Here is a 25,961-nt window from a genome sequence, read left to right as displayed (position 1 = left end):
AGGCAGGGAATACCTGGGTTTCTAAGTTTCAAGCATTCACAGCTTTTAAACAGTTTCTCACAGTCTTCATTTAGATTGCCAAGGACTTTTTTTGAAAAGATATAATATTCTGGACACACCACTAGTTTATTCTTTCCATTGCTTCATCATTTCCCCCCTCAGGCCCCAAATTTTAACAAAAAATGATCCTACCCATCTCTGTTCCTTTCCACCCCCATCCCTCCCACTCCCAAATAATACACCAGTAATAGCCAAAAACTACACACATGCTATGCTGTAAAAATGCAGAGTTAATACTATTGGGAAGAAGGCTGTGGTTTGTGCAGATGCGCTTTGAAAACCTACAGTATCTTTTGCTCTCCCACACACCCATTCTGTAAATTTTGTCTTTCATGGAAGGCCCTTTGCCTTTCTCAGCAAACTACAGAATGGGCCATCTTGCAACACTTCTCCTTCCCCTTCATTGGGAGAGGTGTGTGCAAACTATACAGCATGGAAAGGCTTTAAAACATTTTGGCTGCCATAGGGCACAGAAATTATATTGACTCTTCAAAGGACATCTTCTTAAGCCATCTCTATGGTGTCAAGACAAGTGACTCCTTCTCTCCCCACTCTAAACCCACAGTCAGATGTGACAGGAGAGTTAATTCTTGTCATCTTTTTTGTCATCAGCCTCCAAGGGGTAAGAATGCCATGTCAGCCTTTTCTCATAGAAAGATATGACTACTTGTAGGCACTTGACATTGACTTCCATGGCAGGGACTAAGTCAGCCTCATCAGAGTTTTTCCATTTCATCAGGAATATGAGTTCTCTGCTGGATGCTGTAGCTCCAATAATCCTTTCTGGCTCCAAATTACAGGCAAAGACTCCTGGCTTTTCTGACTCTTCTTTCCTCTGTTTTGGTTTGCTCTCCACTCCCTTATCTTAAGAACCAGACTCAGCTTTGTGCTTGCCTCCCTGATTTATCTGTCTCATATGCTGTTTTCTGTGACTGTAGAAACTCAGCAATGAGATCAGGGCAATCCAGGTTCTCTTCTGACTCCCACATGTTATCCTCATCTGAGAACCCCTTCCACTGTAGGAGGTACTCCACTTTGCCCTTTACCACTTGACAGTCAAGAACTTTATCCATCACATATTCCTCTTTCTCCTCATCTAGCACCTCCTCCACTTACTTCTTATTTTGTGTCATCCCCATAGTGCCCACCAGTTTTCTGGTCTAAAGGGTGATGCTGCTCAGAGCAGCACCTAAGAGCCAGAGAGAAATTCAAATGGAGGGGCGTCTGGGTGGCTCAGTCAGTTAAGTGTCTGCCTTCAGCTCAGGTCATGATCTGGGATCCTGGGATAGAGCCCCGCATCGGGCTCCTGGCTCGGTAGGGAGTCTGCTTCTCCTTCTGCCCTCCCCCTTGCTTATGCACTCTCTCTCTCTCTCATAAATAAATAAAATCTTTAAAAAAAAAAGAATAATTTGCCCCAATGTGGGTCTATTTCTGAACTCTGTATATCCTTCCATTGCTCTTTCTGTGTATCCTTATGTCAATACCATTATATCTTGATTACTTTGTAATAAATGCTAAATTCAGTAGTGCAAGTCCTCCAAATTTGGCTATTCTAATTCCTTTGCATTTCCTGAGCTTTCATTGAGCTTCCTGGATCTGTGGGTTGACATTTTTCAGGAACTCAAAAAAATTCTGGCCATCACTTCTTCAACTATATTCTCCCTCTCCCTAATCTTTCTAGGGCTCCAATTGTATATCTATGAGACTGCTTGATATTAACCCACAAGTTACTGACACCCTGTCCTTTTTTCAGCCTTTTCCTTTTTCTTCTCTATACTTCAATTTGGATAGTTTTTATTGCCCTATCTCGAAGTTCACTGATCTCTTGTTCCGTAATGTCTAATCTGCTGTTAAACCCACCTGGTGGACTTTTTTTTTTTCCTTTTAAGATATTGTATTTTTCAGGTCTAGAACTTCCATTGGTTCTATTTTTAGTTTCCATTTCTCTTCACATAATATTCATGTTTTTCTTTAATTCTTTGACATATTTATAATGGCTTTCAAAATGTCTTTTACTGGGGTGCCTGGGTGGCTCAGTCAGTTAAGTGTCTGCCTTCAGCTCAGGTCATGATCTCAGAGTCCTGGGATGGAGCCCCACATCAGGCTCCCTGCTTAGCTGGGAGTCTGCTTCTCCCATTCCCTCTGCCCCTCCCCTCAAATAAATAAAATCTTCCAAAAATAAAAGTCTTTTACTGTTAAGTCTATTTGGAGGGTCTGCTTCTATTGAACTGACTTTTCTCCTGGATAATGATTACCTTTTTTGGGATCTTTGTGAATTTCCCACATGTTTAACATAATCTCTCTCCTCTGACAAATCAAAACACAAATATATACCTACCCTGGGCACACTTCCATAGTTATTTCCTTTTCACATCTCCATTAGTTGTTTTTTCCCTGGTAGTTAGTTGCTTATGCCAAGCCTTATGGAGTTCATCCTGTGCATGAACAACTTAATATTTAGCCAAGGATAGAAGGGGACCCCCAAGCAAATTTTGGGAACTATTATCTAAGTATGACACTTCATGGAAAATTCCAGACATTTCCAGCTCCTACTACTTTGATGTCTTTCTCCTCAGCTTGCAGAGACTATTGTGCTTTTCTTGGATTTTCTCTCCTTATACCACAGTCCAAAAAATGCCTCCAGGTATAAAGATGGGGTACATAGTAGGACTCACCTCAAGTTTTCTTCTCTCAAGCTTGACTACTCATTATGTAGTGTCTAAAAATCATTGTTTCATATATTTTGTCCAATTCCAGTTGTTTAAAATGGGATGGCTAGTCTCATACTAGTTATTCTGTTATGACTGTAAACAGATATTGCACATTTTTTCATGGTTATGTTAACTCATTTTTAAGTGAGGACACATAGGAATTAAAATGTAATAAAAAGTATATTTGTGGCACTTTCCCATAATGAAAAAAATTTGAAGTAGAAAAATGGGTTCCAGTCCTAGCTATTCCAGTTGATCAACTTTGGATAGGGCAGCTATAACTTCTCTAAGTCTCAGTTTTCTGAGTTGCTTAATTAGATGATTTCATAGAATTTGTGATCTTAAGATTAAGGATTATCTGTCCTTAAGTATCATTTGTAAAGTAAATCTGCAAACTGAAAATTCTCATTTGCTTTTATTTCAGCTGAGGAAATTCACATTCCCGCCCCTCACACATAGGATTTTATTCAAGAAAATATTCTGATTACCAAATAATTACTGTAAGATTCTAAAATAATCCAATTGTAAAACCCTGAAATTGACAATAAATAGAGGACAATTGGCTATCTACGGCCTCTTGAAAATAAATTCCAGTATCAAATTCCATATTTAAAAAAAATCTGCTTTCATATTTTAAAATCTGATATTAATCCCTGGTCTGAACACTAGACTAATTTTTAAAACAATAATAGTATCAATGGGTTTTTCCCTCATCTATCATAAAAAGCTCTTTAAAGAACTTCTAACGTACTAATTATGCATGTCTTCCCCTGTCGGAATCCATGGTGAGCATCCTTAATCAAATTTTGTTACTCCATGTGCTCCCTTTTGAATCTCTTAAAATGTTCTCTAAGTTCCTTTACCCACACTATTGGAAAAAATCTCTGCTGTTATAGTTACTGATCTGTGTGTGAACATTCCATAATAATGCTATTATGTTGTGTTTTTTCAATTGAATTGTATGTTTTAAAACTTGAACATTTTCTTGCAGGCTTTTTGTGTTTAGGCTTACTGAGTTATTTTCCCAATTAACAAATGTGAGCATCATAAAAGCCTAGATTTTCCTTTGACTTAAGGGTATCCATGATTTATTTATACCTTGACAGAAATATATAAGATATTCTCTCAATCCTTATGTGGTTTTTTAGTAGTAACAGGGAAAAGTCGCTATAATGAAATATGTTTACATACAAATATTAAGGGAATGTTTATTTCTTCTAAGTCAGAGTTGCCACATGGACTACTCCCTGCTAACTTGTAGAATTTTTCCTCTTCCTGATTTCTTAACTTCCTGCATTAGTTCTAATCTAACAACTAGCGATCTAATTTCCCATAAGCTGTTTTCTATGTCATACAACTTATTTTCTTTCTCATAAACCACATCAGAAGTATAGGAAAACAAACAAGGAATCTATGAAGATTTCCATTAATCAGTAAATGAAGTTTTAGAATACCAGAACAGGAGTTCTCAAACTTAGTGGGGCTAGGAATCATCTGGACACATTTGTTGAAGTTCAGATTCCCAGGCCCCACACTCAGGAGATTCTTAATTCAGTAGGCTTGGAGTGGGGGTCAACAGTTTGAATTTTTAACACATAGTCCAGATGATTTTGATGCAGGTGTTCGGTGGACCATACTTTGAGAAACACTGAAGGCCCTTTGTCTGCAATAAGTATCTTATGTCTCCAGATGACAGGAAAAATTATTCTATTCTCACTCAAGTAGATTGAAACTATGTTTTCCGAATCAGATGTACAAACCTCAACACACTGCACAAAACAATCCACTGGGATAGAAAGAAGATATTGGAATTATCTTTTCACCTAAAATAATCAGCTTTATCAATGTTAAATAAGAGATTGATACTTGGCATTTTGAAAAAGAGAAAGAACGAATCAGAAAGGAGCCTCCAGTAACAAAAATTCTGGGAGCCAGAGGAAAAATAAGTAAGTAGTAAATGATTTAGCAGACCAGAAACTTCAAAACCGAAGCTAGCAGAAGTAAACTTGCTTTGTATTGCAAAACCCCAGAAAGGTACTCACAAATTTGAGCCATCAGATACCTCTAAAAAGTAGGCTGAAAATAAGTTGACTATTTGTATAAAAAGCAGTTAAGCCCCTCAAACCCTCCCTGAACACCAAGCATTCAGGTAACTATACTTCTGCCATCAGAGGAGAAGACAGGAGATTTGGTGTCTGGAGAAGCTAAACCACAGGAACTCTGAAATCAGAGGCACCAGGCGGAGCTGAGAAAGAGAGTAGTTTACTGAAAAGAGAAGAATTAAATGAAAATCTACATACTGAAAATGTAACTCTTAGTCCCCTTTTCCACTTGGCTATGAGATTGCATTGGCAGATTCTCGCTGGAGAAACTGATCAGCCCCAAAGTAAAGACAAACGCTGACAACTCCCCCCACCCTAAAGAAAAAGCCTAGTCAAAACACTCTCCATTGCAACCCATGCCTCAATAAGACGTCCCTATACTCAAGAGCTTTTCAACTGGTGTTGAGCTCTTCACTTTTAAATATTGATGGAAGATTAACCCATCTTTAAGAAAACTATAACATGAAAGACAGAAAACAAAAACAACAAACAAAACAAATACTTAGAAAACAGAGATAGTGCAGGAAGCAGAAGCAATAATATTCATTGGGTTAGAAGGTAAAATAAGGAAATCACTCAGATAAGAAATTCAGAAGTTCAGGTCAGAAGATCCAACATATAAAAATAGGAGTTCCATAAAATCAGAACAGAAGAAGAAAAGAAAAAAGATATTGTCAAAGAAATAATTCAAAAAAATTTCTCAAAAGAGAAGGGTGAGACTTCAGACTGAAAAGACATGGTGAGTAACTAGTACATCTTGGAAAAACTTTTGAACACTGGGAAAAAAGAGATAATTCTAAATGGTTTTGGAGGGGAAAAATTAAAAGCAGGTCACCTACAAAGGATGCGGAATCAGTATGGTATCAGACTTCTCAATAGCAACACTGGAAACAAGAAGCAATGAGAAATACCTTTAATATTTGGAGGGAAGAATGATTTCCCAAGATCTCAAAAAATTTATCTCCCATGTTTTTTTTCTTAGAAAGCAACGGGAATATGTGTCTAATAGACTAAATGAAGACAGAGGAAGATTAGAGAAGTGGGAGAGAGGGATCCAACAGAGGAGAGAGGGAAAGATAATCCCCAGGCTGACAGTGAAGGGAGATCCCAGGATATAGGTTATAGAGAACAGTCAATTCAAATTGGACCAAGGGGACAGGGCACTTTTTCATTGTTTCATTCATTCATTATCTTTTTTCATTGTTTTCTTCACCACTGCAATCTCATGCCATTTATGATAGTACATAGAAAACCAAGCAAAAACAAACAAACAAACAAACAAAAAACAAATAAATAAGATATAACTATTAAGTGCTGAGGAAAAAAAAAGTATTTCTCATAAAGGAGATGATATCCTAGATAATAAAATAATCGATACAGTTAATGCCACTTCTTTGGCAATGAATCTAAGAGATAATTGATGGAAAATAAAACTGATCCACCATCACAATGCTAGCCTTAAAAAGTTATTTATCTGGAGCAGATATTTTTCATTTCCCATTAACTTTGTATCTTGTGCCCAGAAATTTTTCTTAATACCTTTTTCTACCTCTGAATACATATGTTTAGCCTACGCCTCACAGTAGCAGGTGCCGTGTGATTATTAAACCATACCAAGTAATTCTAAAACCATCTGATTCAAGTATCAAAGAGATGGGCCATAATTGGGATTTCCCGAGTTTAGAAGAAATATATCACTTTGGCCCTCATTTCAAACTTCCTAATTATTTAACCTTTTAAAATAAGTAAATGGATTTCCTTCTGATTTGCACTTAAGATTAAAATATAGTCATTTTCCCATGGCTCCATTCTGAGCTCAGAAAAAACTTTTATGCCTTAACTAACTTACTTTACTACCATCGTCAATAATTTTCTCTTTATCCCACTGCAATAGCCTTCACCATATTAGAGTCTTTTACATCCTATTCCAGTTTTTTATTACTTCATAATAACCTAAAAATAGCTCCTAATCTCTGACTTTCCTAATATTTTATCATAAAAGAGAAAATAATTTGTATTTCTCCTATGACCACGCCAGTTTTTTATTCCTTTTACTGACTTGGTAGTTAATCTATAAATATGCATTATCTTGTGATTATCAACAAAACTTTCAAAAATTTAAATTTTATTTACAAAATAATTAGCTAGCCTTACTTTTTCCCTTCAAAAACTTCTATGGATACTCAGGGCCAGGATTCTGTTGCTTCCTATCCTTTACCTTGTTCATATAAATGATATTTATTTATTAAGTATTTTTTATTTGAAGTATAGTTGACATACAATGTTATATAGTTTCAGGTGTACAACACAGTGATTTGATGGTTCTATACATTATGCAGTGCTCACCAAGGTAAGTATAGTTTCCATCTGTCATCACACAAAGTTATAACATTATTATTGACTATATTCCCTATTCTATGTTAAAAGCGATATTTCATCAAATATTTACAAATATGCTTATTACTGAATCATATCCTGAATTTTATAAATTGTGAAAATTCTTTAAATTTTACAAATTGTAAGGAGAAAAAAATAAGCTAAAGAATTGCTTGATCATCCAGTTTTAAATAAATTGCTCTCTAGAGTCAAAAAGAAAAATACCAGTGACATTTTTACTTATACTCAACCTTTCATCTAAGAGCATGTAATCTTTGTGACTATTACCCCCATTTTACCACCAAGGCATAGAATTACAAAGATTGAACTGAAGTGAACTCAAGAGGTTATCTAATCTAGCTTCTACCTCCAAGAATGACTGCATTTTAACAATACAAGAGGTATGTCTATCTTCTCTAGTTTTCAAAATCTCCAGGAAAGATGTTACAACTTGCCTTAGCAATTTACTCTGGTGTATAATATCCCTTGTTTTACTCATAATCCAAATCTGAAATAAGAAGGAAATAAAACCTGGTTTCCTAGATTCTCAGTAAACACTTACCCAGTTGCGGTTATAAAATAACCACAAAAATAAGAAGATGAAGAAATAAATATTTCAATAAGAACAATTTCCAGTATCTAGTCAACTATTCACCTGTTTCAAGCAACAGTCATTTTGAAAATACTCTGGCATAAAAAAATGATTTATACCTGTCTTGATTTCATAATAAATCTCTCCCTTTAGTAAGAGAAATAATTTCTAACTATTAGATGTATATTTATAAGTCCTAAAGATAAGAATAGCATATATTTATTGGGAACTTTCTGGGTGCTGGCACTCCATGCATAATATCATATTGAATTTTCATATCATTTCTGTTAGGTAGGCACTATTGTTATTCCCATTCTTTAGATGACAAAATGGAGGCTTGGAGAAGGTAAAGTGTCCAAAGTCTCATAGATTCAATGACAAAGCCCGGGTTAAAACCTAGACAGTTTGCTTATGTTTCACTGTCTCTCTAATACGTATTTAATAAATTTTAGTGTTATTATTAGGCTGCTTTAAGATTGGTTGAGAAGCCCTTATCCGTAAAAAAAAATTTTTTTCCTTCAAACTCCCATTAGTTCCTCCATATTTCTGTCAGACCAAAGATGATCTGGGAAATATACGCACCTCCTAAAAAACATGCATTTATATGACAAAATTTGTTTCTTAAAGTTTGCTTGATTGTTACATGATTTTTCTTAGACCCATCTAGATTTGCTTTTAAAAATGCATATGGATACTTTTTAAACGAATCTTAGTTATTTTGGACTTTACTTACTCATTCCAGAAGCAGGGGTTCTTCCAGGTCTTACTATTTTTATTATTATTATGTTTTAAGATTTTATTTATTTGAGAGACAGAGAGAAAGTATATAAGTGGCAGGGAGGGCCAGAGAGAGAGGGAGAAGCAGGCTCCCCACTGAGCAGGGAGCCTGATGAGGGGCTCCATGCCTGGATCCCCTGAGATCATGACCTGAGCTCAAGGCAGATGCTTAACTAAGCCACCCAGGTGCCCCTAGGTCTTATTATTTTAAAATGAAAAGAATCAGGGGCACCTGGGTGGCTCAGTCATTAAGCGTCTGCCTTCGGCTCAGGTCATGATCCCAGGGTCCTGGGTTTGAGCCCCGCATCGGGCTCCCTGCTCAGCGGGAAGCCTGCTTCTCCCTCTCTCACTCCCCCTGCTGTGTTCCCTCTCTCACTGTGTCTCTCTCTGCCAAATAAATAAAATCTTTAAAAAAATAAAATGAAATGAAAAGAATCAGATTTTAGATTTGAAGCTAGATTAGATTGGTTTCAATCTAAATATTTTATAAAATATTATAACCAACTAGAATGTTCTCTAAGTGTAAGCATAACTTTTAACTAGGTAAATGGCCAACTATATGTTAGCCAAAGAAATCTTGTTGCTTTACTAAGGTAATTTATGTTGTTAGTATAGTAAGCATGCTTCTAAACAGCTGAAGTTTTACATTCTTTATAATACCTTCTTAATATTTCAGTTTATTAGTTGACGCTGATATTTAAAAGAAAAAAACCAACACATTTCAAAAGCTATGAAAACTTTGAAATTTAATTTATACTTTAATATTTCAGACAACATTACCTTTTCCATTGTTTCCTTTCCCACTGTAATCTCATGCCCATCTTGCCCCGTGCCATTCTTAAAGAACAGAATTCGGACTGAGGTCTTCTCAGTAAGTTCCTTCATTCTATCAGAAAGAACAGGCTTGGTTTTCTGTCTTTTAACATCAGTAGGAAGCATCAGTCCATTCATTGTCCAAGTTACTTTCTTCATTAACAACAGATGGTCTAGAAGAGAATTTTTTTTTTAAGTCAAGTCAATATTTGGCTTCAAAACTAGAAATGGACACATCATATTTCCCCTCCCCCTCTTACCTATATCATATACACTGGCCAGTCTCCATTTAGATGCTGGTTTTCTGAAATGCTACCACCAGCTTCCCACTAACTGTGACATAAGCTGTAGCAAGCTGTCTGCTCTGATAGCCTGCATAAATCATCATTTCTGAAGGGAACAGATGTTCAGGGTATGAAAGAGTAATACCACAATTTAGTCCTAATTAAAATTCACCTTAGCATGCCTCTATCGCTGATCAGATGCACGGGGCTGAAAGGGTCCATTGAAAGGGTCCAAGGTCCTTTGCTCACTATAAAACAATATGGGTCCTGAAATTTTGTGTTCTTTAGGGTTGGGAAAATGCTTTTTTTCCTCCTTAATATGATTTATTATCCATGTTGTTTTAAAGATGATGACCTCCAAATAGTAACCTTATACATAATTCTTCTCCTGCGACTAGAATGAAAGTGCCTTCTAGGACATCTTTGGTGAGAGATTCGTAATATTTCACTAAAACTGAAAACCAGCTCTGCATTAACAGTTTACTTTGACCTATACATTTTCAAAGATGTGTGCAGAATTTAAGTTTCAAAACTCCCACTCATATTAATGGGAGTGAAACTAAATTACTATGTATCACTTTGAAAATGTAAGGGTAAGAACAGAAGTGAAGTATATTGCATAGCAAGGTTGCTATCAGCATTCCTCTCTTTTCAAAGGTTTCATTTCATAAATAAATAATTTACACCTGGGTTATTTTTTTTATTTGTGCATTCAATCTATTTTAGATTATATTTTCTTTTCACATAAATTACAAAATGTGATTTTACAATTACAGTGATCCCTCCCTCATCTGCTCTATATTTGTCCTAATGAGAGAAATAAAATTTTATTTGCATACAATTGAAAATAGCTGCATTTGTATGCCCAAATTTCTAAATAACCCTTCTCTATTAGCACTTAACTTTGAAAGATCCATGGCCTCTTTAACCTAGAAGTGGTACTTTACATAAAATCTGCAAGTATCCATATGAAACACAAGCAAATAGTTCTGGGAACTTCGAGTCCCAGAATGGTTACATTAAATGTTAAAAACACAAAAACACTGTCTTTCCCTCTCTTTCTCTCTTGTGTACATACTCACACACATATACATGCACACATACATATACAATAGGGAGCAATATGAGCAAAACTTGTAGAATAAACTAAAACTAGATCATAGATATGAGTAAGTCTTTAAGAAGAGAAAAAATATTTTTACAGAAATTCCTGTATCTTGTCATTTGTAATCTAAAATTCTAGGGATTAGAATTAGAAAAATAAGCTAGACATTAATGAGTTCATACCTGCCCAAAATAATAGGAAACAGGCACTCAAATAAATACACGTACATTCATGTTCATAGCAGCACTATTCACAATAGCCAAGAGGTGTAAGCCAAATATCCACCAATGGATGAATGGATAAATAAAATATAGTATATACATACAATGGGATATTATTCAGCAAGGAGAGAATGAAGTACTGATATAAGCTACACTGTGGATGAACCTCAAACCATTATGCTAAGTGAAAGAAGCTAGACATAAAAGGCAAAATACTGTGTAATTCCACTAATATGAAATATTCAGAACAGGTAAATCCATAGAAACAAAATTCAGGCTAATGGTTGCAGGGGTGGGAAGAGGGTGGAATGGGGAAAAATTTAATAAGAAGTTTTATTTTGTGGGTGCCTGGGTGGCTCAGATGGTTAAGCGTCTGCCTTCGGCTCAGGTCATGATCCCAGAGTCCTGGGATCGAGTTCTGCATCGGGCTCCCTGTTCAGCGGGGAGCCTGCCTCTCTCTCTCTCTCTGTCTCTTATGAATAAATAAATAAAATCTTTAAAAAAAAAAGTTTTATTTTGGAATCATGGAAATGTTTTGAAACTAGATATAAGTAATAGTTGCACAACACTGTGAATATACTGAATGCCACTGAATTGTTCACTTAGAAATGATTAATTTATGTTATGTGAATTTACCATAATAAATAAATAAAGGAAGAGGAGGTGAAAGTGGGGAGGTGGTTGGAAAGACTAATAGTATCTCTCTGAAAATAAAAAAACCATCTCTCACTGGGAAAAAAATAAATTTACATATTTGATAGTTTATCTACAATCTGGACACACACATACACACATGTTTTGCATAGTGAAAAAAGTATAAACCTTCAAACTAGGTGTGAATAACAGCTCTAGATGACCCTAGATGAGTGATAATTCTGATTTCTTTCCTATAAAGTATCCAGTGGACACCACTCCACTACCTGATGAAAATTAAATACTTTATATGTCAAAGTACCTAAAGCATTGAAGGTACTCCATAAATATTAGCTTCTTCCCCCACATCCCAGAAATTCTATGCTTATTATGAAGGATTAGAGTATATTAATTGTTATATCAGTCAGGGTCCAACCAGAGAAACAGAATCCACTACTCAGAGTATTTGAGCAGAGGGGACTGACTACAGGGAATTGGTTATGTAAGTAATGGAAAAGACGGAGAAGCAATCAAAGGACAGTGAGGCAACCCAGAAACTGGCAACAGCAAGAAACCACTCCCACATTGGGGTGTCTGGCTGGCTCAGTCGGTAGAGCATTAGACTCTTGAACTCAGGGTTGTGAGTTTGAGCCCCATGTTGGGTGTTGAGATTACTTAAAAATAAAATCTTAAAGAAAAAAAGAAACTGCTCCCACCAAGGCCACAGGGAGGAGGCGTTACAGGTGCCCAGATTTAGAGAATCTTACCAATAAAGGGTTTTCCCCTTTGCTGACTGAGACCAGGGTGAGGATTAGGGTGAGACAAGTGAAAGGTCAACAATGCAAAACTGAAAGAAGCACACTCAGTTGTGCAAATGCAGTAACCAGTATGTAATCCTCAGTAAGCGCCTCCTTAGATTTTGTCCCGTAGGTTCATCACTCATCTTACATGAGTCTCAGCCTGCTTTCTCTCTTCTCTATGTAGACTCCTAAAATTCAACTAAAATAATGCTATTAGCTGGACACTGTTTTATATGATTTATAGATAATAACTCATGAAGTCCTCTCCACAAGCTTATGAGGTAGAAAATACCATTATCTTCATTTACAGGTAAAGAAACTGAGGCACAAAGAAGTTAAATAACTTGAGTAAGATCTTGCAGTTGGCAGGTGGTTGCACCAGGATATGAATTTAGTTCTAGAACTGTACTCCTATAAAAAAAAAAAAGATTTTATTTACTCAAGTAATCTCTATACCCAATGTGGGGCCCAAACTCACAACCTGGAGATTAAGAGTTGCAGGTTCCACTGACTCAGCCAGCCAGGCACCCCTACACTATTTGACTCTTCCATATATTTTATGCTGTTATCTCAAACAAAATTTCACATCTTTCCACACACATTGGACATACTCTTCACATTTCTTATTCTTATCAGTGTTTCTACTTCTTTCACAGTTGTCCATTATCTCAGGAAGATCTTGAACCCTTACCTCCTAATCATTTCTCTCCATCCATTTTTTGGGTGTCGATTCATCAATGCACCCAGGGTGATAGTTATTAACAGGACAGAGTAACTTGTGCAGACTACAGCCTGTTGGGGAAAGACAGTGGATGTTCTCTCTGAAAAGATGACATCTGAGTAGAGAGGCCTGCACAATGAGAAATCAGTCATGAAAATCTGGGGGGAAAGAGCATTCTAGGCAGAATAAAAATCAAGCACAAAGTCTCTGAGATGAGAATCAGCTTGGCATGTTTGAGAAAGAAAAAGTTTGGATAGAGAGAGAATGTATAAGCCACAGAGGCAGAAAGAGACCAGATTGTATAGACCAGGATAAAGGGTTTGGATTTTACTCTGGATGTAAAGGAAAGCTACTGGAAGGTTCTCAGCAGGGCACTGTATGAAGAACAGACTATAATAGGGAGTAGATGACACTGGTAGTATCCCCCACCAAATTCCTTTTATCAGGCTAGTGCACCCAAACTCCAGCTGCTGTGAGTCATGGTCTCTTAACACCTCACAACTGCATCCTTCTCCTGAGAACTGCCCTCAGCTGAAAGGAACCAGCCACCTAGTCAGGAAATGCCTATGAGGTGATGGTCTCTTACTTCCTACCTACCAATGACTGACTAACTGGGGGACATAATGGCCAGTCTCCTGGCCTTCAGGAGGGGCAACTCTGTGGTATGCTTCCCACTCCAAATTGAGGCTAGACTTCAGCTGAACACAGGGCATGGCCTCCTCTATTCTGTTGCTTCCCTCCCTAAGTCCCTTGTAGAAAAATCCCCATCTCAGGCTCTGCTTCTAGGGAATCTGATCTGAGACAGAGTCAAAGAAAAGCAACTTAACTCTTTGCTACCCTTCTTCTCAGTAACCTTTTTTTTTTTTTTTTGTAAAAGCATTATTCCTTTCCATTCCCAGCCAAAACCACCTGTCTATTTCCCTCTCAGTCTCCTATCATCTAAAAGAGCTTCCTAATTGTATTTTATTTTCCTCCATCATATCTGACATCCTATACTCCAATTATAGCTGAATTTTCCTAAAACATCAATTTTATCATTGCCTAAAGAGAAAGTTCTTGGAACTAACTTTTGAAGTTTCCATTAGTCAATCACCCAGTCTGTCAGGTAGTCAGCAAATACTTATTGAATCCATCCTATGTGTCAGACCCTGTGCAAGGAATATGAAAAAGACCCATTCCCTCACTTAAATTTATGTTTAACAGAAGAGTTTACTGACAATCTGACACTATCCAAACTTACATGTCTTTATCTTTTCCTAGTTTAAAGCACTTTTTTACCTAAGCCAAGCTGTTCATTATCCTTTGAGTGTACCAAGGGCGTTTTTAAGTGCATTCTTCACCTACTCAGACTCAAGTCCTCCTCAAGATCCAGTTTAAGATCTTCCTTTAGTGCTCCAGCCACAAGGATCTGTCACCTCTCTGAATCCTTAGAGCACATGTGGTCTATACCACTTACCCATATATTCATTCATTCAGTAATGTTTGAGAACATACCACATTTCAGGTCCTGTATTACATATTAAGGAAAGAGCATTAGTGATCTGGAATTACGTAAACATTTTATAAACATAGATCCTATTTCTGCTTCCATACTTAACCTCATAGAAGGTAGGAATCAAGTCTATATTTATTATTACTTTGCTCCAGGGTATATATAAGTTCTCTGCACATAGTATAATTACTAGATGTTAATTCTTCCTGGGCATTTAAATGTTCAATTGATAAAATTTAATTTTATGTCACTTTATATAACATACCAGTTATGTAAAATAAATTTATTGCCTGTGTATAGATATACCTACCATTTTTATTCTATACAACCCCCCGGTATGAACTTAAATATGACTGATCTATCACCTTGACTCTTAACATTCCAGCATGGAGAACCTGAAGATGCTCAGCAAAGACCTGACTAGGTTTTAGTCCTGGTGAGGAAGAGGATTATGCAAGGCTGGGAGTGGGTAGAAAGAGAAGTAATCAAACGGTAAGGGGACAGCTGGGTAAGTGGGGCAGGGAACAAGGCCCAGTATTAAAACAAAAAACTTAATGCCATCTAAACCCACTTTGTTGGGGTGCCTGGGTGGTTCAGTAAGTCATGATCCCAGGGTCCAGGATCGAGGCCTACACTGGGCTCCTTGCTTGGAGGGGAGCCTGCTTCTCCCTCTCCTTCTGCCTGCTGCTCTGCCTGCCGCTCTGCCTGCTTATACTGCCCCCCTAACCCCTGTCAAATAAATAAATAAATAAAATCTTAAAAAAAATAAACCCACTTTGTGCTTCTCAGAAAACATATTAGCCATAGCCAGCAAATGCTTTTTTATACTTTCCTTTTGCTAACTTCCTCATCTCAAAACCCTGGCATCCCTCCCAGGGCTGAGGCTATCTGGTACCTTTGTAAGAATTAAAAAACAGCCTCTGGGGGCGCCTGGGTGGCTCAGTCGTTAAGCTCAGGTCATGGTCCCAGGGTCCTGGGATCGAGCCCTGCATGGGGCTCCCTGCTAGGCGGGAAGCCTGCTTCGCCCTCTCCCACTCCCCCTGCTTGTGTTCCCTCTCTCGCTGTGTCTCTCTGTGTCAAATAAATAAATAAAATCTTAAAAACAAAACAAAACAAAACCAAAAACCAGCCTCTGCACCTAACCCCCATGGTGGAACTGGAAAAAAGTGAGTCTAGCTCCACAGTCCTTCAGCTGTGCACAACAGGGGGCAGTGGCCCTGAACCTTCACAGAGGTCACACCACCTCCTCTTTCTTACTTACTTTCAGTAATAGTTAACAAGCACTGTATGCAAGGTACTATGAGAAATACAAAGAGAAGTATTAAATGAAAGAAGAGAGCACCCCCCACCACCACTACCACCAAAAGAATGATTGAGGGGAGATAATGGGCAAGACTGGGCATTCCTGAGAGGATGTAGAAGGGCTGAAAATCTCAGATCTACAGGTTTCTGGGAGAATCTTTTATCCCAGCACTTCACTTCTGACCATTGTCTGGTCTCAGACAAGCATTAGCATAACCATTAGCCTCTCTGCCATGTAATTATTCTTGGGCTGGCTTATTCTGGCCCCCTGCCAAACAGGAACATTCACAAATCTACATATGAATTTGGGGTAGGGGATTTTTAATATACTCTTCCTAAACATCCACTTACTGTTTACAGCTGAGCCTGCTGCTTTGATGAGGTCTATTTCCACCCCTCCTGGCAGCCACCTCCTTGAAATATGGATGGTTCACCATGATACCTATTTCATTTGGTCCTTCATTCATCCACTGAACAGCATTTACTGAGCATCTATTAAGTGCCAGACCCTGTACCAGAAAATGATGGTGAATAAGGAAGCCAAGGTTTCTGCCCTAAGCTAACTTGGTCTAGAGGGAACAACAGACACTTATTTGACCAGTAATTACAAATCTGCTGATTACCAAAGAGGACATTGAGAATGCAATGGGAGCTTATCCTTATTAGTGGGAGCTTCCCCAGAGAGTAGGACAAAATATAACGCCTATCTGTATATGAGCTCAATAGCAGGATCCTTGGAGTTCCCCTTTGGAGAGTTCTTGAATCTCTACCTTGTTGACAGTACAAGCAAGTCTCAGTCCCTATGCACCCAACTGCCAAAGAAGGGGTCCTAGTCTTATCTCATCTTCTCCTTTAAATTTGCTAGCCACACCTACTGGGTTCCAAAGCAGTCACAATCAGACCTGTCTCTGTCTTTCTCTCCTCAGGCACTAGTAATTAAGAGACCACCAGGACAGCGGTGGAGGTTGCACACCAGTGAAGTTCTAAGGCTCAGTATAACCTTGGAAAATACCTCCCCAAAGGGCCATATTCCAGATGCTCGGGAATTGCCAAGTCCCCTTGATTATTCATACATTTACTCTTCTGCAGCACTCAGAAAATGTTATGCCCCAACCATAGGTTATATTTTATTTTGAAGAATCCACATCTTATTTTATTTCCACGGTTTTGTTTATAACTAAATCATTAAAAAGATAAAGCACTTTCTAACCTGCTTCTATTTTAGAAGGTCTACCTATAATATCATTACATTTTCTCAGTCTACTTCAAAAAAGCCAATGCCTGTCATAAAATTAAATAAATCTGGGTGCTCCCACATTGTAATTTTCCATTTTGCATGTGCCAGGAAAAAGAATACTACTTTCTATCACCAAAATAAAAGCAGCACATTTGCAACTTCAAATCCATGAGCTTATTAAAAATCTTATTTTTAAAAATTCATTCTCTTGTAGTTGGGCAAGAAACTTGAAAATAGTTTAATGCTCTGATTGTCAAGTAGGTATAGATAATGACATTAAATATGAACAAGCACATCATTTCATGGGTGCAAGATAGGTTTATAAAATATAAATGCTCTGACAGTAAGAAAACATACTGCTATACTCAATTATATCATCTGTTCAAAATACAATTGCTTCTATGTTTGGTAAATAGAATAATCCAGGTCACATTCCTGTGTTCAACTGAGTTTCTAGTCCCTCCCTTTTCTCTAAATACTTGTGTTGTTTCTGCATGTTCTTAAGTGTCATCATGTATTGCTATAGGCATGATGGCTATATTTAACTAATAATGACAAGTGGTTGTCATTAGATTTTAACTCAGTAACACTAGTCTGACATATCATTTGAAGTATGTCTTCAATTTAAATTTGATTAAAATTACAAACATCCCATCTATTGTGCCAATCAAAATGTTGTCACCCTTTCCCTGAACTTTTCTATGAACTTTCTTGAAATAAGTTATGGCAGCTTAAAGTGAAGGCTAGCCTTGGGTCATAAACATATTTTAAAATATGACTCTTGGAATAGAGCAGAGCAAGGCCACTTGGGGCTCCTTTTAAAAAAGGACTTGAGTTTGACTTACACGCTGAACAAATTCTCAAGGCAAAAAGCACAATATTGTAAGAGTTCAAAGGCTCTAACTCAGATTCCCATATCATACTATGTATACCAGTGCTCAGCAGGGATTTTAATTTGGCTGTGTGCATTTTAGGATCTCAGACCTAGCAAATACATTTGGTAGTAAAATCGGGGACTTGTGACAACCTGCTTGAAAAGCTGGTAGAAATGTGCCTAACAAGAGATAGAGCAAAATAAGGAAAATAAATAAAGATTATGTGGAAATACAATGTTTTTGACACCTATTATATATGATAGGCTTTTACATTGATCATTTTATGTACTCCTCATAACTCTGTGAGGTGTCTACTGTTGGGTTCAATTTATGAATAAGAAAACTGAGGCTTAGAGAGGTTAAGTGACTTGCTCAGGCTCACACTGTAGCTTGCTTCCCTGGCAGTAATGAAGAAAGCAGAGATAAATGTTTTTGTTGTTGTTTTCCTGAACCTAGCTAGCTATTCTGGGGAGGGAGGAGTACACACAAGGTTCTGATGAATAGCCTTGGGGTTTTAATAGCAATTAGAATCTTAGTTATGTTTAAGAAATGCTATTCTCAGTGTTCTGTTCAGACTAGATATTTATAGACATTTAATTTCCAAATAATTTATCTTTTTGTAGAAACAAAGACAATATCCAATAATCCTTTAAGATATTATTACCTCAATTTTACAGGTACGGTCATTGAAACATAGACCAATCTATTTAAGGTCATATAAAAGGGACTAGAATCTTGCAAGATCATCTGACTTCAAGTATAGTGTTCTTGCCACTAAATAATAATACATTTCTCAAGTCTTTCCTAATAGATGTCTGAAAGCTTCAAAAACTGATGGTCTAAAATTTAGGAAACCCTTGAAAGAGTACCTACCTAAAAGACTTGATTTAGAGTTTACTACAAATGCCTGTTTCACTTGACAAATTATCTCCTTTTGTTTCCATGACATTATTTGTTCTTATGATACCACCCTTTTGATTTCCTTTATAACACCACTGTCAATAAATACCTTATTTACTTCTTTATATATTTATTGTCTTTGCTCCTTCTACCTCACTAAGCTCCATGAGATCTCTCTCTTGTTCATGCCATAACCTTAAGATTGGAGCAATGCCTGACACACTATAGGGACTCAATAAATATTATGATTAAATGAATGAATGGTCTTTCTTTAACTATTCCTCTGCCTCCTTAGATGGAGAACTACTTTTTTCTTTTCTTTTTTTTTTTTTTTTTTACCTCCCACACACTCTCTCAGCTCTAGCCAGGGAGATATTCTCTCTGTCCACTTTTACCCATGTAGCAAACAACTCAAGGTGATAAAGACAGTATTTATAACACTTCTGAGTTAATACTCTATGAGAATTAAAATTTATCTGGTTTCTTTGCAGCTATGACAGAAAGACCTTATCCAAACTCCCTAAGTCAGGTGTAATTCCATAAATAGAACTTTTGGATTCAAAAGTGTTAATACAGTGCATATATCCTAATAGTGCATAGATCACATATTAAGTAATGCATCCAGCAAGGTTTAGGGTAGCAGTCCATCATCAAACATAGTATTTTTCAATAAAACAATTGATTAGTTATACTAAATAAGGTTCTGTTACCAAATGAAATATGAAAAAAAATTTTTATCTTCTGCAATTTTGGATTTTGAAATTGCATGTAAGAGATTATGGAGTTGTAGCACTAACTTAGGAATTCTGAGTAGAAAATATAATACACTTAAAGCACAGAATGCGGGCATGACATGCAGAAAGTGTTCAAACTATCAGGACAGTTAAGGTTTGTGGGCCCCTTCACCAAACAAGTGTAGTCTTTATATATATATGCAATTCAGCTATTCATGAATATGTCAAGGATTTAGATGATTCTCAATGATTTGGTAATTTAGAGTATAAAGAGATGCTGCCATATGCATGCTCTTGATTTCCCTACTAGCTAAGGACAGTTTTTGGAGGGTCCATCTCTTGCAACATTCTTTAAATCTGCATCTGTTTATATAGTAAAGATAATCTACATACTTATTTTACAGGTTTGAAACATTTGGGATAGGGAAATAAATAAAATATATGCCTAAGTTTTATCCTGACTTGTAAAAATAGATAAAAGAATCATGTGCTGGGATGCCTGAATAGCTCAGTCAGTTAAGCACCCAACTCTTGATTTTGGCTCAGGTCATGATCTCAGGGTTGTGCGACTGAGCCCTGCATTGGGCTCTGTGCTGAACATCGAGCCTGCTTGGGATTCTCTCTGTCTCTTTCCCTCTGCCTTCCCTCACCGCCCCCCCACCGATAGAATCACGTGCTATCTCAGAACAAAGTGAGTTTTTATCCTCTATCTAATGTCATATTCTTGTTTTTGAATATATGCAGCTAAGTGGGAGATTTAAAATGGACTGACAAATAATCTTGCCTAATACAAATACTATTCAAACAATATGATAACAAGGAATTTGGGAAATCCCCCCCAACACCTGTAGTAGTTGCTCAAATTAAGTAATGCTCTCCCCATAGGTGATCATCACAAAGCCCAATATTAGCTTTAGCAGACTAAAGTAGTCCTTGGTATAGTCAGAATTATAGCATTGTCTTGAGATCTAGCAGCAAGAATAGCAAGGTGCGATTTGAGGTGGGTAGTGGGTTATTTCTTGAAACTTGTGCTTTTAACACAACCATTTAAAAATCAACAAATTCAGGAGACACATAATGGAACAAAATATAATGCATGAATCCAGGTTCATTAAACTAATGCATTTTTTGAAAAACAAAATATGACAGAACATTTCATTATTGACGCAGATAGGAGAAAAAGTGTTAGGCTGCTATTTAGAATGTGTCTTGTGTGTCGTGGAATTGAAATATTTCCAAATCATCAATAATTAAAATGATGAGAATCCATCATTTCACTGACATTTACTTCTACATGAAGAGATGGCCTATTTTAAATGTGCTCACACATATTCTTGTCAATCACAAGCTGTCACAGCAAATTATTTCATTTTGTAGATCACATGGCAGTTAGCAGAAAATCTCTAGGTTTAAATTTAGATCTAGGTGTAGTATCAAGAACACTTTTTATGGATTTTTTTCTGTGATTACATCTTTGCAATACAGTATATTAAAGATATAAAATCTTATTCATAGTACTCAGTTTCACTTCTGGTTAACAAAACGCAGGACTGAAATGAATCACTGTAAATGACAGCTCTAAAAGCCAAATAGTAGAATAGAATATACATAAAAGAATGAAAATATAAAACTAAAAAAATTTTTAAACAATCAGAACCCCATACAATGGAATTTGGATCTAATGAGTTAGGTCCAAACAGTTTTTTTCTCTCATCTTCTTTAAGACATTTAAGCAATTGCCAGGCATTTCTTATGCTAGGTTGGCACTGCCTACAGCTTCTAGCAGTTATAAAGGAGCTAACCTCTTATAAACCCCATGAATCAGATGTAAGAATTTTCACTGTGCCACCATTAAAGAAGATTCAGGAAATGGTGAATAAAACCTAAACTGCATGCCCAAGGATCTGAAAGCTTTTAAAATGCCTCTTCAAACAATTCGTTAACTATATCTTCACAATTCTAACAGAATCATTAATAGATTTCAGAACCTTCAAATGCCAGAATTATATGACCTAATCAGACAATGGATCTTCATCAGCAGTCTTTATTAAAAAGATTCTATTTTCCCCATAAATAATCTTCTGCTTTGGCATTTAACTTCAAAATGTAAGAATTATTCTAATACTGCATTTCAACAGGGAATGCTTCATGTCAGTCTTGACCTTGGCTTGACCTCTATAAGAAAGCTTTGTGTTTCGAGGTATGTGATGAATAGCTCTCTGGCTTTCTATTAAATCCAGTGGCACTGACTGTCAACAGTGGTACTCAAAAGGGGTAGTAAAGTGGTTAAAAATCAGAAATATTCCTTAGGTCTTTTTCTACCCTGGTAAATCTGGAAATAGTCTGAGGCAATTTTCACTATCTACACTGCTTTTCCAAAGAATAAGAAAACAATGAAGTATGGAAATATAATTGCCGAAATATACATAGACGTATTTGGCCTTCCTGTAGCAGAAATAATGTAAATTTTCCTTTGGAGGACCCATTTGATTTACGTTGTTGAATAGGGTTTTCAGTTTTAAGGATTTATAACTTACTCAGTTTAAGCTCCTTAAAGACCAGGACTTCTATCCCTAAGTCAGGACTGCATACATAATAGATACTTAATAAAATACTTACTGGTTTACATTTAGATCGAACTGAATTAAACTGAATTTAATATCAGAGATTTTTGATAAAAAAGAAGTCAGACTATAAGCCCCTTTTTTCATCTCTCTCTGAACTGGCCTAGTACCTGGCACATAGTAGGCTTTCAATGAATGTTTGCTGAATGAATGAAAATCTTTATATTAAAGTAATGACTAATTACTGACTCTAATGCCTGTTGCTTAACTGCATGTAAAATATTCATGTTCATGTAGAAAGATACAATAGTAATACCCAATTTTGCCAGCAGTTTTCACCTTATTTACGTTTAGAATGCCTCCTTACTCTAAATTTATCTACCACCTTCGAAGCTATTCATATGTGTCTTATTTTTATGGTACATCATCGTAAATTATTATCTATAAAACACATGCAAGAAAGGTAATTTTAACCTGATTTGAAAAAGTACATGTGAATATGTGGGATATATATATATGAAATCTTCCCCACACTTCTCTCAAAATATTTAATTCAAGTTAAAGACTATACTATGTATAGGTAATATTTATTTACATTTATATTCTTAAGGTTCTGGAAGAAACCAAATATCAGTCTTTAGACTTACAGGCTTATCTATGAGCTTAAGTTAGACAAGTGGCTTTTTCCCATTATACTTACCCTAGGTCTTTTTAATGGACATGTGATATGCTAGTCTGTGTCCAACCTCACCTACAATTTCTTTTCTCAAAAGACAAGGCACATCTGCCACCTGCTCTACTCCGTGTCCCAGCAACAACTGTCGAGCAGCATAAAGATTGATTATCAGTCAAAAACCATTGCACAACACCAGATTTTGGTGGGTTAAGCTTGCTGATCCAGCAAGAGATGGTGTGAAATTTTCAGGAGTGTGTGCCAACATTTTGGTGCTAAAAGAACAGCAGTGCATGTCACAGTGAAACACAGCCAAAGATATGCAGACAAAGCAGAGAAGTTTTTTGTTCTGGACTTGGCTTTAGAAAGGATAAAAGAGAAAACAAAAAGTAGGAAGAAATTAGTTTGTACATTTAAAAATCATCCACCAAGCTAGTCATGTGTGTAACACTGTTATTTTAAGCATACATGTCCAGAAAAATTTCTAAGAAGTTAACTATAAATAATTTTTATAAATCTCTTCTACAACACCATTATCATATGAATGGCAAGTATTTCTTATTAATAAAAATAATCAAGGATCTTAAGGAAGAACTCATTACATATACATTTAAATATACAATAGTCACAGAAACATTTACCCACAAAGACACATGCTTTTATAGAAGATGATTTATACAAATGATTCAATGAATACAAAATAAAAGCAACCATAGTTTAAAGTTGAATCAAGATTTGAAAAATATATGGGTCTATACTCCCACATAGGTAATTTTTAGTGAGTACTATAGCAACAAGTTTCTTTACCTTGAACTTTCTACTGAATTCAAGAAATTATTTCCTGATGATCAGGTATTTTGAAAGAGAGAGAAATCCTAGTTTCATCTTATATAATAACATTAATATAGGAAGAATTTTCATCACTTCATCTGTAATGAACTCCAGAATTACTTTTCTTCCACTTATGCAATTACTGCCTAGACTTGTCCTTGGTTCACCAGCTTTGTAGCAGTTTCAGGAAAAAAAAATACTTCTAATAAGGTAGTAAAAGTACAGGGGAATACAACAGTTAGATACACTGAATTTGTATGCCAAAGTTCTTATGTCATTTAAATGTGATTACCATTTATAGCACTTGATAACAGACTATGGTATGACATGTTTGTAAGAATATTCTTCGATAGTACTTTTCTTTCTTTCTTAAAATGAATTGTTTCCCACTGAAGAAAGAAAAATGTTTGTTTTATTTTAGAAAATCACATTTCTGAAATGCTAGAAACAATGGACTTTTTAAAAACAGACCTCACCAGCAAATATGTCTAAAATACATGTTTATATTTTGTGTATATAATATTATGTATACATATAAATATAAATTACATATATATATATACACACACACACACATTTCAAGGTTTAAAAAGTCAAGCTGCAGCATTTACTTTATGAAAAATTTTGTTAGGAAAATCGCATGTATATGAGAATTATATGTTCATTCTGACCACATTTTCATAGTTATGTTAATGCTCTCTGAAAAAAGACCAAGAGTGTAAATGAATAAATGCTATTTGAAACTTTGAACTATTTTCTGAGAGAATAAATCTAATGAATTATGTCTGTTGGGTGTCACAGAAACTAAACAGTAAATTCAATAATCTCTGATTTAATTTATTATATTTTCACCATTTAACCTCCTGCAGGCTCCCTAATGTCTATTCAGATCTATATTAAATTAAGCACCAATGCTAATGAAGGGCAATAAACGTGGCTGTCAGTGGATTTTTCTTTCATTAAGCACATTATCCTCTTACTGAGCTGTAAATGCGTAAACATTAGTTTTGTTAAACCATGCAAAAAAGACAGGATGAAAATCATTTTTTAATTGCACCCCTTAAGCAATTTACTGGGGGTGGGGGTAGGGTATTTTTTTTTCCTTTTTACCTTTAATTTTTTTGAATGGATCTAAAAAGGGCTCTCCTGTTGAAACATAAACGTCGGCTTCATGGGGTATATCTTCAGGTTTGAGGGCTTCAGTGCCGTTTGCCAAGAACACTCGTCGTGCGGCCATGTTCAGATTCAGCTTTTCTGTGCACTCCTCCAGCAACTAGAAGAAAGCAGGCAAGAGGTAAGAGAAAGTGATTTAGGACAAAGAAAGCAACACATTGCCATGAAACAAAAGGTGCTAACAATGAAAACAGACACCCATTGAGTCACTGGCCAAGTTAAGTAACTCAAGTAACTCCACCAATATATTTTCTAGCACTTGAAAATATAAAATAAAAGGTAAATCACAGCACTGAGACTATCTAACGATCGTCTAATTTTAGTCCTTGTTCTGTCTGTTTAACAACTCCACAAGATATAAAGCTATTCTGTTTAATTCAATATACCACTTATATATTGATAAAAAAAAGAAAGGAATAAAATACCTGTGAGATCTATGTATATATAAGCATTTTACAGATTCATTACTAAAAAGAAAATTTTAACACAATAAACATCATCTTTTTCATTTCTTAAATTATAAAAAAAAGTAAGGGAAGAAATAAAGCACTGAAAACTTTTGAACACTATTTACCAAGGTGATGGTTGGTACTGTAACTTTGGCAAAGACTGCTCTAGATCCATTTTTGTAAGCTGTTACTGTAATCACTCTGGGATGAAGTTTGTGACTTTGAGACAATCTATGCCAATTCTGGGCTGGCTGAAATTTTAAAGAAGAGAACTCTGCAACTCTGAAGGAAAAAAACCCACAAAATTGGTGCATGTTAATTAGTAAAAACATTTAAATAAATATTATCCTAGACATCTTTTATAGATATAAGCCCTAATGACTGTTCCCAAGTATTCCTCAAAAAAACTTTTTATAGGCTAAGATGGTCCATATCTACTTAAATATTTTTAAAAATTTAACACAGGATAAGTTTGCTAAAACTGTTCATGTAAAACACCTATCTGAGAATAGATGATTTTTTATCAATTAACTTAT

The 25,961-nt window shown here is 36.0% G+C and overlaps 1 protein-coding gene and 1 pseudogene across 1 annotated transcript in view; both read right to left on the bottom strand.

Moving 5' to 3' along the window:
• LOC123857272 (doublecortin domain-containing protein 1-like) overlaps positions 1 to 25,961 on the bottom strand; it is a 98,861-nt gene that overhangs the window by 31,191 nt on the left and 41,709 nt on the right. Inside the window, exons 5-7 of the mRNA XM_045893981.3 lie at positions 25,551 to 25,707; positions 24,914 to 25,076; positions 9,399 to 9,604 (exon numbers count right to left, since the gene is read on the bottom strand). Coding sequence (XP_045749937.2) covers positions 9,399 to 9,604; positions 24,914 to 25,076; positions 25,551 to 25,707 — 526 coding nt within the window. The remainder of the gene's footprint in view (positions 1 to 9,398; positions 9,605 to 24,913; positions 25,077 to 25,550; positions 25,708 to 25,961) is intronic.
• Positions 644 to 1,199, bottom strand: LOC123857269 (chromobox protein homolog 1-like; annotated as a pseudogene).

The sequence above is a fragment of the Mirounga angustirostris genome, unplaced genomic scaffold, assembly GCF_029215605.1.
Source record: "Mirounga angustirostris isolate CCGP_5_RB_7025 unplaced genomic scaffold, mMirAng1.0.hap1 SCAF_13, whole genome shotgun sequence".
In the NCBI taxonomy this organism is placed as follows: Eukaryota; Metazoa; Chordata; class Mammalia; order Carnivora; family Phocidae; genus Mirounga; species Mirounga angustirostris.
The sequence above is the reverse complement of the archived record's forward strand: the minus strand, read 5'-3'. Positions and strand labels throughout refer to the sequence as shown.